Source organism: Rhinopithecus bieti, unplaced genomic scaffold (genome assembly GCF_001698545.2).
Source record: "Rhinopithecus bieti isolate Rb0 unplaced genomic scaffold, ASM169854v2 scaffold_38981, whole genome shotgun sequence".
In the NCBI taxonomy this organism is placed as follows: domain Eukaryota; kingdom Metazoa; phylum Chordata; class Mammalia; order Primates; family Cercopithecidae; genus Rhinopithecus; species Rhinopithecus bieti.
Genome location: NW_016819573.1, coordinates 2288111 through 2308103, shown reverse-complemented (window position 1 = coordinate 2308103; position 19993 = coordinate 2288111). Strand labels below are relative to the sequence as shown.

Here is a 19993-nt window from a genome sequence, read left to right as displayed (position 1 = left end):
AGAGAGGGAGACTCTATCTCAAAAAAAAAAAAACAAAAACAGAAAGAGGCCAGGGAGACTGGGGCACGTGGATCACTTGAGCCCAGGTGTTTGAGACCAGCCTGGGTAACATAGCAAGATTCTATCTCTAAAAAAAATTTTGTGTTTTGTTTTGAGACAAAGTCACACTCTGTCCCCAGGCTGAAGTGCGGTGGCTCAATCTTGGCTCACTGCAACCTCCACCTCCCGGGTTCAAGGAATTCTCCTGCCTCAGCCTCCTGAGTAGCTGGGATTACACGTGCCCACCACTACACCCGGTTAATTTTTGTATTTTTAGTAGAGACGGGGTTTCACCATGTTGGCTAGGATGGTCTTGATCTCTTGACCTTGTGATCTACCCGCCTTGGCCTTCCAAAGTCTGGGATTACAGGCATGAGCCACGGCACCCGGCCAAAAAAAATATTTTTAATTAGCCAGGCATGTTAGTGCATACCTATAGTCCCAGTACCCAAGAGGCTGAGGTGGGAGGATCACTTGATCCCAAGAGGTCAAGGCTGCAGTGAGCTAGGATCACACCACTGCACTCCAGCCCAGACAACAGAGTGAACTCCTGTCTCAACAAACAAAACAAAACAAAACAAAACAAAAAAACAAACAGAACTACTGCTATATGCCACAACGTGGGTGACTCTCACAGATGTTAAGAAAGCCAGACATAAAAGAAAACAAACTACAGTGTCTATTCATATGCATATACAAAACTAATCTTTAGAACTCAAAGTTAGATGGTGGCTACATTTGGAGTGGGGGAAAGGACAGAGAGAGAATATGGATGATGAAAATGCTCTATGAATTCATCTGAGTATGTACATTTGTAAAAGTTTGTTGAAAATCTCATTTAAGATTTGTCTACTTGGCCAGGCATGGTGGCTCACACCTGTAAGCCCAGCACTTTGGGAGGTTCAGGTGGGCGGATTGCTTGAGGTCAGAAGTTCAAGACAAGCCTAGCCAACATGGTGAAACCCCATCTCTACTAAAAACACAAAAATCCACCAAGTGTCATGGTGGGCACTAGTAATCCCAACTACTGGGGAGGCTGAGGCAGGAGGATCACTTGAACCCGTGAGGCAGAGGTTGCAGTGAGCTGAAATCACACCACTGCACTCCAGCCTGGGTAACAGAGCAAGGCTTCATATCATTTAAAAAAAAAAAAAAAAAAAAGATTTGTCTGCTTTACCATACTTAAGTTACACCACAATCACAAAGGAAAAATAAATAAAGCACAGCTGGGAGACATCTGAAATGTGATTTGATCTTCACCTACATCTCTTTTCTCACCAATCCTCAGACTAAGGGGCCAGGTAGAACAAAGCTTCCCTATGTGCCCTCTCCATCACCAGCTGGTGGCTTTGATGTGGCCTCCCCTTGGGTAGGCACCTTCACACCTCCTGGTGAGACAGGCAGTAGGTGACCTCACTGTTCACGCTGGGAAGCAGGGTCCCTCTGAGACACGTGGGCATGCTGGGTAGCTAATCAACTGCATCCCACCAAAGCTAAACTCTCTAGGCATGTTTTCATCTGTTCATGGTGTGGTGGAAGAATGAAAATGGCAGACCACGTCTGGTACAGTTAGCTTCTCCCTCGTCCTCAGCAATTCCACTCCAGCCCCAAACTCGTTCACTCCACTCAGCAAGAAAGCAGCCATGCTGAGTGTGTTGGTTCTGGGTTAAGTAGTGTCCCTCAAAAATTCATGTCTACCTGGAACCTCCAAATGTGACTTTATCTGGAAATAGGTATTTGTAGGTGTAATAAATTAAATTAAGATTAGGTCATACTGGATTGGCATGGGCTCCAATCCAAGGACTGGTGTCCTTATAAGAGGAGAAAACAGGCTAGGTACAGTGGCTCGAACCTGTAATCTCGGTACTTTGGGAAGCCAAGGTGGGAGGATTGCTTGAGGCTAAGTTGGAGACCAGCCTGGGCAACATAGCAAGACCTCATCTCTACAAGAAATTTAAAAATTAGCCAGGTGTGATAGCCCCCGCCTATAGTCCCAGCTACTTGGGAGGCTGAGGTGGGAGGATTGCTTAAGCCCATGAGTTGGAGTCTTCAGTGATCTATAATCATGCCACTGCCTGAGTGACAGAGCAAGACCCTGTCTCAAAAAAAAAAAAAAAAAATTCAATAAAATAAAATAAAAGAGAAAATACACACACACACAAAGAAGAATGTCATGTGGAGATAGAAGCAGAGACTAGAATCGTGCTAGCAAAAGCCAAAGAATGCCTGAGCCACCAGAAGCTCACAGAGCTATGAAACAGAATCTCCTTGAGAGCCCCCAGAGGGAACCAACGCTGGTGTCACCTCGATTTTAGACTTCTGGCCTTCAGAACGGAGACAGAATAAATTTCCACCATGTTAAGCCATCCAGTTTGTGATAATTTCTCAAAGCAACCACCAGAAACGAATGTGTGTTCCCTTAGGAAAGCAGCTTAAAGCTTAAAGGACCATTGGCTGCTACAGGAGCAGGCTTCTCAGAGGTCCTGCTAGGATCCTACTCCATTTTTCAAAAAACATGTTTTGATAAACATAATTCTCAATATTTTGTTATATTTCCTGAAAAAGAAGTTGTAGCGCCCTGAGCTCCTGGGTGACTATCCTATTGAAGCTCTCTTCTGGGAAGCCTACTGCTAGGTGTGCTGGAGCACAGCGAGGCACATAGCAGACACTCACCCCTGTCAGGAGACCCACCTGTGTGCCAAAGCACCCAGCTTAGCCTCTAACACGCTCCCTGATCACCTCTTTAACTACAGCAGCCACGAGCATCGGACTGAAACTGCTGGTTTAACTACAGTAGCCACCACCATCAGACTGGATATGCTAGTTTAAGAGCAGTGCCTGGCTACTTCCCTCTGAAGGCTCTCAGTTGAAGAGGCAAGGCCAGGCTGGGCCCTGTTCTCTCGTTGCAGTGGCTGATACTGAGGCAGGGTGCGAGGCCACTCACAGGGTCCTTATTCTCTTGGTCTGTCCTGGTCTCCCTGATGTCCCCGTTGTAGGTGGAGGTCCGCTGATCCTCGGCTGCACTCCGCTGCTGCCACAGGATGGCCTCTCCCTCATACTCCTTTCTGTACAGGTTGGTCCTGTCCGACAGGCTGGCTCGACGCACCACCTTCCTGAGAGGACAAAGTGGGTGCTGGAGGCTGCACCCAGGCGCCACAGGCAGAAGCACGCACAGGGACCCTTGGCTGCCCTGCCCTGGACTCACCCACGGCTGCCTGCGCTAGATGTCCTCCGGCTCAAGGATGACTTGTGCCTCAGCTGTGACTTCATGATCACGTCATGCTTGTGTTTTAGCTCCAGCAGCAGGACCTTGAACTCTTCCTCCTCGCACAGGTCTGAAGGGGCAGAGGAGTCTGTTGTGGGGGACAGGGCCAGGACCTGTGGCCCAAGAGGGTGCTCCACACCCCAACCCAGTGAAAACTCCAAGCATCTTTTGGGGCATGCAGGGAGGGAAGAAAACAATGCCAGCCTAAGTTCCTGGGCTGCAACCCAAACCTTAGAGGACTATAAGAATGGGAAACCCAGGTTCTGGGCACAGTCACAATTCCTAAGGTTCCCAGCTATGACCGAGGGATTAATATTCCTCTTTGATAGTTTCCAAGAAGAGTCCTCAAGTCTTCACTGACAGGAGAAGTAGTGAGGGAAACAAGCAGGTACCCCACATAGCCCAAGCAATAAATTATGCAAAGATGCTAAGAAAGCTATATACTCCCATGTATTCTACTTAACCCCTTTATCTATCTATCTACCCACTGCTGACTGAGCCATCTATTCAGATTCATCCTTTACCCACTCATCCACTTATTCTTCTATCTGTTCATCCATCCATCCACCCACCCACCCATCCAGTCAACCATACCTCATAATATCTACCCATGTACCCCTCTCATCCATCCATTTATCCATTTATCCATCTATCCCTTCATCTGTCCGTCTGTCCATTCATCTACCATCCATTAATTAATCCATCTATCTATCTCTACACCAATCCATCAGTCTATACAACCATATATTTATCTATTCTCCCTCTACCCATCAAAAAATTGATAACTGTCTATTTGTGCACACCAGCTGTTGTGCTGGACTTACCTATTGGCATCTCATCCATGGATGTCCTTGCACTGAGACTAGCTCCATGGGACACCAAAAGCTCTGCCATCTGCATCTGAAACACAGGAAGAAGCTCACGTGTCCCCCTGCCCAGAGCTCAGAAAGCCTAGGAGGTGGAGAGAGTGCCCAAGGCCTCTTAGGATGTGACCCAAAGAATGGTGGGACAAAGTTGATTTCCAGGGAAGGCCTGCATGCTAGAGCCATGGGGGGAATCCAGACAGATGCAATGATCTTAGCTCCTCCTCCACATGCCTGGGCCACACCAAGAAGAGGGAGAAGAAAGAGTTGGCTGTAACTCTAGAGCTGGCAGGTATCTAAGGAGGGACTAGGTGTAAGGGGCAATCAGAGTTTTGTGTCTGGAGAAAACTCTGGGAGTTTGGAGAAACTACTGGAAGCAAAAATGCTGGAAATTTTCTTATCTGGCAAATTTATTACCATCCTATTAGAACACAACTTGTCAGCCGGGCATGGTGGCTCACGCCTGTAATTCCAGCACTTTGGGAGGTTGAGGCGGGCAGATCACCTGAGGTCAGGAGTTTGAGACCAGCCTGACCAACATGGTGAAACTCCGTCTCTACTACAAATACAAAAAATTTAGCTGGGCATGGTAGCACATGCCTGTAATCCCAGCTACTCAGGAGGCTGAGGCAGGAGAATTGCTTGAACCCAGGAAACGGAGGTTGCAGTGAGCTGAGATTGCGTCACTGTACTCTACCAGCCTGAGCAACAGAGCAAGACTCCGGCTCAAAAAATTTAAAAAAAGAATAATAATAATTAAAAAAAAGAACACAACTTGTCTTGTCCAATGTTTTTGCAAACTCCCTAGGCCTTTTCATATCCCACATATGAGCTATAGTCAACACCTTAAGCCTTAAAGTCTTATGTTCTTTGAAACCAATTGCCAGCCCAAAAAACTTGATGTTAGCAGGTTAGCCCTGTGCCGGCTTCCCCCACAGCCCTATGGGTGAGAACTACCTGTCCCCAGAAGGCAGCTGCGTGCAGGGGCTCCCAGCCATCCCAGTCCTTCACATCCACACGCACTCCATGATCCAGGAGGAGCTCAGCTGCCCTCAGGTATCCATTGGCTCCAGCTATGTGCAGCTGGAGAAGAGGAAAGAAGTAAGCATTCCCTAGGGGATCAGCCCCACATTGAAGGTAGGCTAGCCCTCACCCCCACCCAAGTCCCACAGCATCCTTGGGGCCAATAGAATGGAATAGAATGAGATGGAAATACCAGTCACATTGCAGAGGATTATTAAGTCTGAAATATGGACCTAGAAGGAAAGGTAGAGAGCTGAATTCTTCTCCCATGTGGTTGGTCTTAGCATCCATGTGGTTAAAGCAACAGCATTTACTGAGCCCCTACTGTGCACTGAGCCCTGAAGAAGGGGTCTCTGAGGTTCAATATGGTGATTTTTAAATATGTCTACAAACTATTTGACACATCTTCCTTTAGAAGATGGAGCCTGACTGTTCTCACCTTGAATGTGGGCCAGATTGAGTGACTCACTTCTAACAAATAGGATATTGTGAAGAGAGTGACGATGTGTGATTTCTGAGGCTAGGGCATAAAAGGCATTGCTGCTTCTACTTTACATTGTCTTGGATCAATTACTCTAGAAGGAGGCAGCCACTATGTTGTGAGGATGCTCTAGAAGCCTCAAGGAGAGGTCCTAAGCCTCAAGGAGAGGTGAGAAACTGAGGCCTTCTGCCAACAGCCAGCACTAACTTGCCAGCCATGTGAGTAAGCCACCTTGGAAGTGGATCCTGCAGCACCAGTCAAGCCTTCAGATGAGACTGCAGCCCCAGTAGTCTCAACAATATTGCAACATCTTGATTGCAGTATCATGACAGCCACCAAGCCAGAGCCACCCAGTTAAGCTGTTCCTAACTCTCTGACCCAAAGAAACCATATGAGACAATAAATATTTATTATTGTTTTAAGATGCTACATTGTGGGGTAGTTTGTCATGCAGCAATAGATAATACATCCGATAAGGGACTGTGATCCCATTCAAGGCCTTCAGTCATGGCCACTGCCTGGCAGACCTCAGTTGTCATGCTTGTTCAATCTGCCCCCAAAATACATGAAGTGCTTAGCCCATAATGAACACTCAGTAAGGGATTCAAATTCTTAGAGAGCCCTAAGTGATGACCATGAGAATGAATGAGGGAGAAGGAAATAAGGCAGAAAGACATCAACTGTCCAGCCAAGATGAGAGACAGAAGTGAGAGTCCAAGGCGGCCAGCAGAAGACTGGCTGGGAGGAAGTCAGAGAGCCTCAGCAGACCTGAGGTCTGGGGCCAGAGAGTCAGTGGGACAAAGAAGGCATGGCCTCAGGAAGTGATCCTTCCGAACACACCCCTGATGGTCAGATGCTACCTCATCCTGGGAGAAGGTTGCTTAAAGCTCTGGTCAGTGGAGGGTTTTTGTTTCTTTGGTTTTTGCTTTGTTTTGTTTTCCAACTTGAAAAAGCAAGGGTATGACATGAAAATTAGTATAATTATCTGATTTATAAATGTTTGATTCTTGCCAGTTGTAGAGAATGATACCTGCTGGCCAGTATGACATTACAAACCTCACTACTTGGCTGGAAATTAAAAGGTATGAGTGGAATAGTGTCATTGTTAGTAAAAATAATAGTCATTGCTAACATATATTGAGAATTTACAGACTGTGCTAGGCACTTTCACACAGAATCTCATTTAATGCTCCCAACAACACTGTGAGGAAGATGAGGAAGGCACTATGATCTCCACTTTATTGGGAAGACCCGAGACCTAGTATATGCCTGGTCCATGGGGGTGGGGCCACCCTGAGGCCAGCCCCAGCCCAGGAAGAGAAGATCCCTGTATCTTGAAGATCCAGTCACAGCCCCAGTAGAGCTGCAATGAGAGTGGGTAATGCCCTAGTGCAGCCTGACCTTGACTTCAGACAGAAACAGTCAGTCCTCCTACCCGACCCCATTCTTGAGTGCTAGGCTGAGCAGGTAATCCAAGCAGGGACCCAAGTAATAGGAATGGGCACAAAACAGATGTGAGAGCTCAGGAAGCAGGTGGAAGAAGCCCACTTATCACACCTAGGCTGCCAGGACAGGCCTGAGGGGTAGTGAGGATACCTGGTACTGCTGAGCACTACCTAGTGAGCTTGAGATCCCGAGACTGCTAAGTGCTTATGACCAGCAGGAACCTAAGCCTGGGACAGGGCACCCGCCCCCCAATCGGGGGGTAGGCTGCCACAGCCATGCTCTGAATTTTGATTTACAGGCTGCAGAAGTAGACCTCCCAATATTAGGCTGCAGTGTGCTTTGAGAGCCTATGAGGAGTGGCCAGGGAGGTTTTCCTAAGTCATTGACACTTGAGCTGCAAGGATGAGTGGAGTTAACCAGGCAAACTTGAGAGAGAAGAAGGTCCCATTGTTCTGTCTCCAGGGTCTAGTAAAGTATGTGGCACAGAGGAGATGCTCATAACTGTGTGTTGACTGGATGGATGGATGGATGGATGGATGGATGGATGGATGGATGGATGGTTGGATGGATGGATGGATGGAAGTCAGGAAACCCAAAGGACAGACTATTGCAGTAATAACAGGGGAGCTGATGAGGCAAGGCAGTAGGGTGCTAGGGTGGCAGAGGAGACACTAAGGCAGAGGAATGGACAGTGCAAACCAAGAAAGCATGGGTGAGTGGGTGAATGGTGACACCAGTCCTTAATGGAGGAGGTCATTAGAGGAGAGGGAAATAAGGAGCTTAAGATGGACACCTGAAGCCTTGGGTGAAGGAGTATCTTGGAGACAGAGCAGGTGGTGAACAGGTGGGAGCCAGGCCTCCCACCCATGCTCCTAACTCCAAGCCCCACTTGAGAGTGGCCAGATTCTTTTTTGTTTGTTCGTTTATTAAAGACAAAGTCTTGCTCTGTCACCCAGGCTAGAGTGCACTGGTGCAATCACAGCTCAAACTCAAATTCCCGGGCGCATGTGATCCTCCCTCAGCCTCCCAAGTAGCTGGGACTACAGGTGTGAGCCACCAAGCTCAGCCCAGAGACAGGCCAGGTTCTCAAAGAGGCTGAGCCCTGCTCTGCTGACCTTCCCTATCCAGGGGCAATCCTGGCCCAAAAGGATTCTTGAGGAGGTCCAAGGTCACAGACAGGCCCCAAGGGTACAGGGTTGGTTCCCACCAGATGCTGGCCCACTTTGGACCTAGCTGGTCTTGGTTTTGGCACTGGCCCATCTCCTCACCAGTGTGGCACCCTGGGCATCTATCCAGTCCAGGTCCTGGCCTGCTGCAATCATGCAGTGGATGTCCGCAATCATCTGCTGCTCAGGAGCTGCCCGCATCTCATTGATTTTCTCTTGGGTGATGCCTGCAGTGGGAAAGAGGGGATTTATTTAGCACCCTCAGGCCTAGGACCCCAGAGGGGAGGGGAAGGCAGACGAGGAGGCATGGTTATTGTACCCTAGGGTACGCCAGTCAAGGGGGCATGCAGACATGCCCATAGATCATTGTCTTCAGGCCTGATGAGCATAGACACCATGCACTGGCCCACAAAGCAAGGGCATTCCTGCCTGGCACCCACTAGGCACTGGATTCATGTCAGCTGCTTTGCATATGCTGTTCTTCTACTTGAAAGTCCCTACCATCCAGCTACACACCTCCAACTGCTCAGATGGCTGCCTCTGTCTTGTTCTTTAGGTCCTGGACTGGATCATCTCCCAAGCTGGCCTCTACTGACCGCCCTATCTGACCAGGGTCTCTGTTAGTTTCCTTCGTCTCAACCACAGTTGTGGCTGTAGCACCTGGCACAATGCTCAATCAATTTTAGTTGCAGAACGACTGAATAAATGAATGTATTACTTTCAAGTGGAGAGCTGAGTCAGTTAAGGTAGGGGGCGCAGAGAGACATTGTATAGCCCGAATCCCATTCCTGTCTTAAAAGCGTGTTACTGACAGCTACGAATAGTATTTAAGGAGAGGATGACATGCTCCGTAAAAAGATGCATTAGACCAAGCACTCTTCGATCGAATTCAGGAGAGGTCTACAAAAGGAGGAAATAAAATCACACGTTTATTTTGACTAAGCTTTAAATGAAATTTAGCATTCCCTACCATTAGAATGTAAGCAAAACCCACAGTAGTGCTAGCAGTGCTTGTGACTTTGTTACCAACAGATACTATAGCTATTTTCATATCCTGTTATCTTATTGTTTAATGAATTAATGAAGTTTCTATCTAACACATTGAAAAATATTTTGGTAGTTATGCTTTAATATAATTGGCTTCCTTTATAATCCTATAATTTTGTAACTGCATTTAAAAACAGTATTCCGGCCAGGCGTGGGGGCTCATGCCTGTAATCTCAACACTTTAGGAGGCTGAGGCAGGCAGATCACCTGAGGTCAGGAGTTTGAGACCAGCCTGGCCAACATGGTGAAACCCTGCTCTACTAAAAATACAAAAATTAGCTGGGCATGATGGTGCACGTCTGTAATCCCAGCTACTTGGGAGGCTGAGGCAAGTGAATCACTTGAACCTGGGAGGCAGAGGTTGCAGTGAGCCGAGATTGTGCCATTGCACACCAGCCTGGGGGACACAGCAAGACTCCATCTCAAAAAAATAAAAACATTATTCTGAGAAGGGGTCCATAGAGTCACCAGATTGGCACAAAAAATGGTTAAGAACCTCTATGGGAGATGAACAGGAAGAGCTGGGGGCAGGGAACAGGAGATTCAATCATGGTTACTGTGGCTCTGTGGGGGACACAAGGGCAGGGCCAGAGCAGGACTGCAGCTGCAGCTGAGGATCTGGGGTGTGTGACATATTTCCAAGGAGGTGGCATTTCAGAGGCCTGTCTGTGGGGTGCTGGGGGCACACAGGTCTCTCATTGCTGCATTTGTTTCCTCTCTGAACCTCATTTGTGAGTTAAGAACAGCCCACATCTTGTTTATCTGGGCCCCTGGCAGCCAGTGTGGTGCCTGGCACAGAGCAGGCACCCTCCAGTGTTCTTGACTTTATTATTGTCCCGCATAGAAATATATCTTTACGGTGAATGTTTATTAAATCAAATTGTCACAGCTGATGAAGACAAGGCCAGCTGCGGCCATCTGCGTGTGTGGGTGACACAAATGAGATCAATACCTCCCTTCTGCGCAGCACATTTTCCAGGGTCCTCTCACGTCCTGCTCTTGATAATCACACAGATAAGGATACGAATGAGGACCCATCCTATTCACCGAGCGTGGCGCACAAGGCAGGCCGATGAGTAGCTAATCTGTTTGCCTGCACTGATTTAAGAGACGCTCTCTGAAACTCTGTGCTATGCTCACTTCAGAGCAGGCTGCCCTCCCTTACCCTGGTATGCCATGCAGGTCTCGATGACATCCAGGGTGGGTTCATCCTCGCAGAGGTCATATGGCATGTTCCCATCCGAGTTGACAGCAAGCAAGTCGGCCCCACTGCAGAGAAAGAGGCAGGGTGAGGGCCAAGTAGGTGTGGCTAGGGTTGGTCTAGCTGCCTCTGCCTTCTGGCCTCTCACCTGCAATCCTACTGTACAACCCGGCACTCAAAACCCTACCAAGGTGTACCCCAGCAAGATGATGTTTGGATCTGCCTGACACACAGTCCAAGAGCACGACGGCTGCAGGATCCCAGGGCCCTAGGTGGGAAGAGACCAAAGTCCCAGGACAGCTATCCCAGGAGACCTCCCTAAGCCTTTCACTCTGTTGAACCAGCAGACAGGGACTTAGGGACAGATATAAAAGTCCTCCTGGTGACAATAATAAAAATTGCATGAATGGCAGCAACACCACTTACCAGGCACTTGCTTAGAGCCAAGCCTGATCTAAGCCCCTTTTGCAGGCATCCTTTTATTTAACCCTCATAATAGCTCAGGTTAATATTGTTGGCTCCATCTCACGCAAGGGGAAACAAAGACTCAGACATGACTGGGCACAGTGGCTCACGCCTGTAATCCCAGCACTTTGGGAGGCTGAGGAGGACAGATCATCTGAGGTCAGGAGTTCGAGACCAGCCTAGCCAACATAGTGAAACCCTGTCTCTACTAAAAATACAAAAATTAACGGAGTGTGGTGGTGGGAGCCTGTAATCCCAGCTATTCAGGAGGCTGAGGCATAAGAATTGCTTGAACCCGGGAGACAGAGGTTGCAGTGAGCCAAGATCACGCCACTGTACTCCAGCTTAGGCGACAGAGCAAGACTCGGTCTAAAAAAAAAAAAAGACTCAGACAGGTTAGGTCACTTGTCTAAGGTCACACAGCTTGGATACAGTGGAGTCCAGACTTAAACTTCTCATATTAGTTCTTTTTACTTCTCCATGTTCTATTTCATTTTTTGCCCATATGCAGAAACATCCTCAGTTACATTCCACCTCCTCCAAGTCCCTACTTAAAAGGCTGATAGGACAGAGGTAGAAGAACAGAGACTTGGGACTCCCCGGAAGAATTTGCCCTTTGGGCCAGTGGTTCCTAAGAATGGCCTTGGACGCCCTGTCTGCGGACCATGGGAATAAAATGAAGCATCTTGGGTGGGCTTCACTCCAGCCCTCCTGAAAAAGTCCTTGGGTTAGGGCATGGGAATCTGTGTTTTAAACCCATGCCCCAGGTGATTGTAATACCGATCAGCTTTGGGACCCACTGACCCAGGCTGGCACCACTTTCCTTGTCCTCTTGGCACCATCACTGATCAGGCTGTGACTGCCTGAAGCTCCTAGCAGAATTAACCATACTCAGGTTCCCATCAGAGATGTAGGCATGGGCCACCATCCAGTCCTGTGGCCTCACAGCACTCCACTCTGACTTCCCTGAGCTCTTGTACGCCTCAGAGCAAGTTCATCCAGCTCTCTGAGCTGGGGCAGCAGTACTGTCATCTCCATCCCCGCGGGAGCCAATGATGGGCTCCTGCTGCTCTGCCAAGACCAGTGCAAAAGGCTACCTGCCCTTGGCCACTCTCTCTGACTCCCTGCCCTCAGATGATCAGTCCCCTGGTCTGGCTCTGTCTCAATTCTGGTACTTAAACCCCCTGGCTTTCTTCCTGGCTCCCCAGGACTTCTGCATCCCTATGTGCCCAGTGCCCAACTCTGGGTAATACCAATTATTATTTAGGTTGGTGCAAAAGTAATTGTGGTTCTTGCTATTACTTTTAAGAATCACAATGATTTTTGTTGTTGTTGTTGTTTTGAGACAAAGTCTTGCTCCATCACCCAGGCTGGTATGTAGTGGCTTGAACTCAGCTCACTGCAACCTCTGCCTCCCAGGTTCAAGCAATTCTCCTGCCTCAGCCTCCTGAGTAGCTGGGATTACAGGCATGCACCACCACGCCCAGCTAATTTTTTAATTTTTAGGAGACACAGGGTTTCATTATGTTGGCCAGGCTGGTCTCGAACTCCTGGCCTCAAGTGGTCTGCCCACCTCGGCCTCCCAAAGTGCTGGGATTACAGGTGTCAGCCACAGTGCCCAGCTCTCCAGTGATGTTTTTTGCAGACTAGAATAGCTTATTCTAAAATTCATAGGGAATCTCAAGGAACCTGAATAGCCAACACAACCCTGAAAAAGAAGAACGAAGCTGATGGATTCACATTTCCTGATTTCAAAACAAACTCCAAAACTCTAGCATCAAAACAGTGTGGGACTGGCATAAAGACAAATATACAGACCAATAAAATAGAATAGAGTCCAGAAACAAACCCTCACATATACAGTTAAATGATTTTAGATAGGGTACCAAGGCCATTCAATGGAGAAAAGACCAACCATCTTTCCAACAGATAGTGTAGGAAAATTGGATATCCATATGCAAAAGAACGAAGTAGGTCCTTACCCAATATCACATATAAGATTTAATTCAAACTGGATCCATGACCTAAATGAAAGACTTAAAACTATAAAACTCTTAGGAGAAAACAGAGAACAAAAGCTCCACGACAGTGGATTTGGCGGTGATTTCTTAGATATGACATCAAAGGCACAGGCAACAAAAGGAAAAGTAGATAAATTGGACTTTGTGAAAATTTAAAAATTTTGTGCAGCAAAAGCCACAACCAACAGAGTTAAAAAGACAACCCATAGAATGGAAGAAAACATTACATCTATATGATAAGGGATTCATCTTCAGAATACATAGAGAAATCCTAAAATTCAATGACAAAAACCCAACCCAATTCAAACATGGACAAAGGACTTGAACAGACATTTCTCCAAAGAAGATATACAGATGGACAATGGGCACATGAAAAGATGCTCAACATCACTCATCAATAGACAAATACAAATCAAAACCACAGTGAGAGACCACCTCACACCTACTAGTATGGCTAATAACAAAAAAGAAAAAGCAGAAAATAATATGTGTTGGCGAGGATGTGGATAAACTAGAACCCTTGTGTATTGTTGGTGGGAATGTAAAATGTTGTGGAAAACAGTATAGCAGCTCCTTTAAAAATTTAAAATAGCATTACCATACGATCCAGCAATTCCACTTCTGGGTGTATAACCAAAGGAACTGGAATCAGGGTTTCAAGAGATATTTGTACACCCATATTCATCACAGCATGATTCACAATAACTAAAACATGGAGGCAACCCAGGTGTCCATCAACGAATGGATGCATAAGTGAAACATGGTATAGACATACAATGGAGTACATTCAGCCTTAAAAAGGAAGGAAATTCTGACACATACTACAACATAGATGAACCTTGAGGACATTATGCTAAGTGAAATATGCCAGTCAAAATAGACAAATACTGTACGAATTTACTTCTTGTTTTTTTGAGATGGAGTCTCATTCACTCCATCACCCAGGCTAGATTGCAGTGGTACAATCTCGGCTCACTGCAACCTCAGTCTCCTGGATTCAAGCGATTCTCCTGCCTCAGCCTCCCGAGTAGCTGGGATTACAGACGTGAGCCACTATGCCCAGCTGAATCCACTATTTATTTATTTATTTATTTTTTGAGGTGGAGTCTTGCTCTTGTTGCCCAAGCTGGAGTGCAATGGTGTGATCTCAGCTCATTGCAACCTCCACCTCCTGGGTTCAAGTGATTCTCCTGCCTCGGCCTGCCAAGTAGCTGGGATTACAGGCATGTGCCACCATACTCAGCTAATTTTGTATTTTTAGTAGAGATGGGACTTCACCATGTTGGTCAGGCTGGTCTCGAACTCCCGACCTCAGGTGATCCGCCCGCCTCAGCCTCCCAAATTGCTGAGATGACAGGCGTGAACTACCGCATCCGGCCTTTCCAAATCCACTTCTATAAAGTGCTTACGGTAGTCAAATTCATAGAGACAGAAAGTAGAATGGTGGTTGCCAGGAACCAGGGGTGGACAGGGAATGGGAATTACTGTTTAATAGGTACAGAGTTTCAGCTTTGCAAGATGAAAGTCGTTCTGAAGATGGAGGGGGTGATGGCTGCACAACAGTATGAATGTACTTAACACCACTAACCTGCACACTTAAAATGGGTAAGACGGTATTTTATGTTATATGTGTTTTATCACTAAAAAAAATTGGGGAGAAAGAGAGCATGAAAGGAGAAGAGAGAAAATAAAAAGAGACTGGAAAAAAAGAGTGAAGGACAGACAGAGCAGACAGAGATAGAAGAAGAAAATAACAGGCACACAAAGATGGGGAGAGTAAGGGGGAACTGAGGGGGAGGAGAGGGCAAGAGGTAGAAGCAGATAGAGAGAGAGAGAGATGAAGAGAGGATGTGAGGAGAAAGAAAGTGACAAGCACTAAAGTGACTAGAAAGAGTGACAGAGAGAGAGAAAAAAAGAGGAGAGGAAGAAAGAAAAGCAAAAAAGGAGGGAAGGAGGAAGGGAAGAAAGAAGAAAGGAAGGGAGGGAGAAAGGGAGGGAGGCAGGTAGGGAAAAGAAAGGAAGCGAGAGATGGAGGGACAAAAGAAGGAAAGGAGGAAGGGGGGAAGAAAGAAGAAAGGGAGGAAGGGAGGGAAGAAAGAAGAAAGGGAGGAAGGGAGGGAAGAAAGAAGAAAGGGAGGAAGGGAGCGAAGAAGGAAGGGAGGAAGGGAGAGAAGAAAAAAGGAAGAGAGGGAAGAAAGAAGGAAGGGAGGAAGTGAGGGAAGAAAAAGGAAAGGGAGGGAGGGAAGGAAAAAAGAAGGGAGGAAGGAAGAGAGGGAAGAAAGAAGAAATGGAGGGAGGGAAGAAAGAAGGAAGGGAGGAAGGGAGGGAAGAAGGAAGAACGGAGGGAGGGAGGGAAGAAAGAAGGAAGGGAGGAAGTGAGGGGAGAAAGAAGGAAGTTGGAAAAAGACAAGAGGTGGAAGGAGGCTGCTCTGGGGCAGAGAGGGGCACGTACTACTGAACGAGGATCTTCACCAGGTTGATGTGGCCGCACGTGGCTGCAGCATGGAGGGGTGTCCACAGCTCGTTGTCCTTGGCGTTCACGTTGGCACCATGGGAGAGGAGCAGCTTGACAATTTCCTCAAAGTTGTCGATGCAGCACTGGGAGGGACACAGAGGCAGAGTCATCTCCAGGCAGGACCCTGGGCCCTGGTCAGGACATGCCAGGTTCCCCCTGGAGGCCATGAGGAAGACTGTGGAAGGCCTAAGTTTGAATCCAGCTCCATGATGTTTACACTGTAAGCATTGCCCTTGACCTTGAGCAAGCAACTTAACCTCTCTGGGCCTCAGTCTCCTTGTGAGTAAAAATGAAGTAAATAATATATAAGATAAAAATATACAGGTAAAAAACACTCTATCAGCTATAACGTGCTTTGCAAGTATCAGTGAAATGGAACAAAATTTTGAATGAGGTTTTAAAACGTTTTTTTAATCCCAGAAGGCTCTCTCCAAACAAAATTGTATGGAGAACTCTCACTTAGATGACCAGTAAATCCAAGCAGGATTGCTTGGGTTGAGGCAGGGGTGTGTGTGTTGCGGGGCGGGGGGCGGGGGGTGTCCCCTTTCCCGGCAGTGGCCTCCAAAGTGGTTTCAAGATCATAGCTTGAAACCTCTGACTTAGGAACCTCTGACCCAGTAGCTCAAATCTTGGGGAAGCCTCCAAGTAACCAAGACTCCCCTCCAAAGAATCTAGCTCCACGTGAGCGTTCCACGGGGTCCTCATAGCACCTGCCAGGAGACAGCCATGTTTGTGCTCCTGCCTGTATGCTGCAGGATTGCACACGGGGCAGTCCTGGTAAGAGGGAAGGGCCAGCAGCCTGCAGCCTCCTAGAGAGAACACAGGCTCCAACACAGGTGGCCCCCAGACTCCAGGGATAGGGAGGAAAAGATCCCAAGGAGACAGAGTGGTGTCAAGCTAGGCACCAGGGTGGGAGAGGCCGGGAGAGAGGAGAAAGACAGGGAGCCACTTCACAGACTGCAGGAGGAAACTCTTCCCTAGAGGTGACTTCTGCGGAAGCCAGCAGGGGACACAGCAGGGCTCAAAGGCTCAGCCTTGCCCACCCAGATAAGGGCTTCGGACTTGGTCCTCAGTGCAATGGGAGACACTGAGTTACGCTAAGAAGGGGAGCAGGATCAGACTTGCTTTTAAAAACAACAGCTCCTCTGATTGCACGTGGAGAACAGATTGTGTGTGTGTGCGCGTGCACGCCCACACACATGTGTGCACGTTGGGAGGGGACAGCAAGGAGTTGTGTTGAAGTCACCCAGTTAAGAGATGATGGTGGCCTGGCCTCCAGAAACGACCACGGGGATAGAGAGAAGAGTCCAGATGCCAGCAGAAGGAGCAGGAGCAGCTGTGGAAGCCCACGGCACCAGGTGGGTGTGGGCGTGGGTGTAGGCGTGGGTTGGGGCGGCACCACAGCCCCACCCCTATCCCCAGGGAAGCCAGGGCTCAGCGCCAGGACATGTGGGAAAGGAGCAGCCATTTGCACAGATGGCGCCAGAGACCCAGGTTCTTTCTGCGCCAGCCAGTCTTTGCAGGGCGGGGGTGCGGGGGGAAGGTGGCTAGGTCTCAGGACATATCTCCGGACAGGCAGGGAAAGACGTGACCCTGTAGCGGCTGGGTGCTGCCTCAGGTGGGCGGGAAAACCACGCAGCAGCACGGCGCAGCCGGCAGAGGGCGCCAAAGGCAACGAAGCGAGGCTGTGGTGGAAGGTGAACATCTCCAGGCCTTCACTGGGAGATGCCACTGAGAAGCCCCTGGGGTCAGGGGCAAGAGGGCCAGAAATCCAACCCCTGGAGACTGCAGGAAACATAGGGGGTGGAGTGGAAGCCTCAGGTTGAAGCGGGAGGGTACTGTGTGCCCAGAATGGCAGAGTCTTGTGAGACACATGTCCAGGGGCTGGACCAGTCTATACCTGGGAGACCCAGCCTGAGTAAGGGCTGCGTTGGGGGCTGGGTGCAGGGGCGCACATGGAGTAGGTGGTAGCTGGTGGAGTGGGCGGGCCTCCTCCTCTGCGGTGGCCGAGGTGGGAAATGGCACCTGGCAGTCAGTCACCTCCTCCCACCTCCTCCCACCTCCTCCCTTCCCACCTTCAATCTATCACTAGGTATGAATTGCACATCTCCTAAATCGCTGTCCCCACCCTCTGCCCTGGATGAAGTTTCATCATCTCTCTCTACCTCCCTGTCACTCCCCTTCCTAACACCCTCGACCAGAGAGAGCTTCTTCATTAATCTAATCATGTTGCTCTCTGTTTACAAACCTCTGAGGGCTCCCTGTTGCCAAGAGAAGAAAATCCACACTCCTTTGCCAGGCAGGGGCAGTTCTTCTTAATTTGCCCCCATCTCCTTTGTTGCACTGGAGCAACAGTGACAATAGCAGTGATAACAATAACAACAGCCCGGCAACAACAGTAATAACATGTCACATCACATTGTCAATAACAATGTCAAATACTTTTTGAGGACTTACAAGAGTCAAGCAGCTTGCTAAGTTTTGGCCATGCATTGCCTCATTTAATCTTCAAAAAAAGGAGGATTGCTCTTTTTACAGATGGGGAAATGGCCCCTTTTATAGATGGGGAAACTGGCTCAAGGAGACCTGGTGGCACAATATCACATGGAGTAAGAAATGAATTGAAATCCAAGCAGTCTAACTCCAAAGGCCTTGTTCTTAACCTTCTAGTCTCACCACCTGCACCTCTCCCTGAGGCTCCCTGCGCTCTAATTGTGCCACACGGAACCCTCCAGACTCCAAACTTGAAATGCTGAGCCCCTTTCTCAAGGCTTTGCACATGCTATTCCCTTGCTTTGAATGTTCTGCCTTCCCCTTTTCTAGCTAGCAAGCTCCTACTCATCCTTCAAGACCCAACTCAGATATCCCTTCCTCTTAGAAGCCTTACTCAGTTCCCCTTTGGGTCAAGTCTTCGGTTCCCAGCTTTAAGCTGCCTCTGTGCAAGGGCTGACCACACTGCATTACCTCTATTATGATTTATGTGCCTGTGGCCACAGCACACTCTGAATTCTGAGAGCAAGGACTCTGCCTAACTTACTTCTGGGGCCCTGTCCCCAGAAGATACCCGGCATGGAGTGGATACACAATAGGTACTTGTTGAAAAAATAAATGGAAGCCCACAGGCTGATGAGGGTGGATGTCTCCCTGAAAGGGATCTCAACATGCGGCCCAAGGCAAAGGTGGTGGTTGGGGTGGGGTGTGGGTTTCAGCTGGTCAGCCATGAGCTTCATGGAGCTAAACTCGGAGCCTGGTGAGTTCCCGCCTCCCTGACCATGCATCCCCAGGGGCCTAGGAACCCACAGGAGAAACTGGTCCTGAGAAAGCAATGTGACCAACAAGGAAGAAGCACTATATGAGGTGGCGGGAACCCCAAGCTAAAAAAAGGGTGCCACTCGAGAGTTCATTGCATCAGGGATGGCAACTCAAGGGGATACCTAGGGCTCAGAGAATTGCAGCTGTGGTGTCCACAGAGCAGTTAAGACTACCTTGTTTCAAATCCTGGCTTCAACACTCAATCACTGTTTGACCTTAGACAAGATTTCACCTCCCCAAGCTGCACGGTATAATACGACAGCCACTGTTTCTTTAAATCCAGTAAAATTAAATAAAATTCAAAATCCATTTCCTCAGTCACATCAGCCACATTTCGAGTGCTGGAGATCTGCATGTGGCTGGTGGCTATTGTACTGTGCACTGCAGAAACACAGAACATTTTCATCATTGTAGAAAGTTCTATTGAACAGGCTGCCTCAGTTTCCTCAGTCATAAAATGGGGATGATAATATTTCTTTTTTTTTTTTTTTTTTTTTGAGACAGTGTCTCACTCTGTCACCCAGGCTGGAAGGCAGTGGCATGATCTTGGCTCACTACAACCTCTGCTTCCCGGGTTCAAGCAAATCTCCGTACCTCAGCCTCCCTAGTAGCTGGGATTACAGACACCCGCCACCACACCCGGCTAATTTTTGTATTTTTAGTAAAGACAGGGTTTTGCCATGTTGGCCAGGCTGGTCTTGAACTCCTGACCTCAGGTGATCTGCCTGCCTTGGCCTCCCAAAGTGCCGGGATTACAGGCATGAGCCACCATGCCCGGCCTGGGGATGATAATATTTCTGAGGTTTGTTGTAAGGATCAAAATGAAATATATAACTGAAGTAATTTGCAGAGAAGTGGTCACGTGATACATTTTAATAATAATAACTTTTAATAAATAATAGATAATATTTATCCAGTACTGAGCACTGCTTAAAGGAGTTTTACGTGTGTTCATTTAATCCTCACAACCACCCAATGAGATGGGTACTTGTTATTCCTCTTTTAGAGATGAGGAAACTGAGGCACAGAGAGCTTAAGTAACTTCCCCACAGTCACACAGCTAGTGGGTGACAGTTCTGGGCCACAAGTCTGACTCTCAGTCCTGACGTCCTCACCTTTCTGGCACGCAGTAGGAAGTAGCCTACACAT

General features: G+C 48.2%; 1 protein-coding gene across 2 annotated transcripts in view; it reads right to left on the bottom strand.

The window, feature by feature from the left end:
* PPP1R16B (protein phosphatase 1 regulatory subunit 16B) overlaps positions 1–19993 on the bottom strand; it is a 122885-nt gene that overhangs the window by 12278 nt on the left and 90614 nt on the right. Inside the window, exons 4-10 of one of the 2 annotated variants that reach the window (XM_017859099.1) lie at positions 15470–15615; positions 10496–10599; positions 8386–8510; positions 5125–5250; positions 4129–4204; positions 3245–3374; positions 2984–3152 (exon numbers count right to left, since the gene is read on the bottom strand). In XM_017859099.1, coding sequence (XP_017714588.1) covers positions 2984–3152; positions 3245–3374; positions 4129–4204; positions 5125–5250; positions 8386–8510; positions 10496–10599; positions 15470–15615 — 876 coding nt within the window. The remainder of the gene's footprint in view (positions 1–2983; positions 3153–3244; positions 3375–4128; positions 4205–5124; positions 5251–8385; positions 8511–10495; positions 10600–15469; positions 15616–19993) is intronic. The other variant, XM_017859100.1, reaches the window with a different exon arrangement.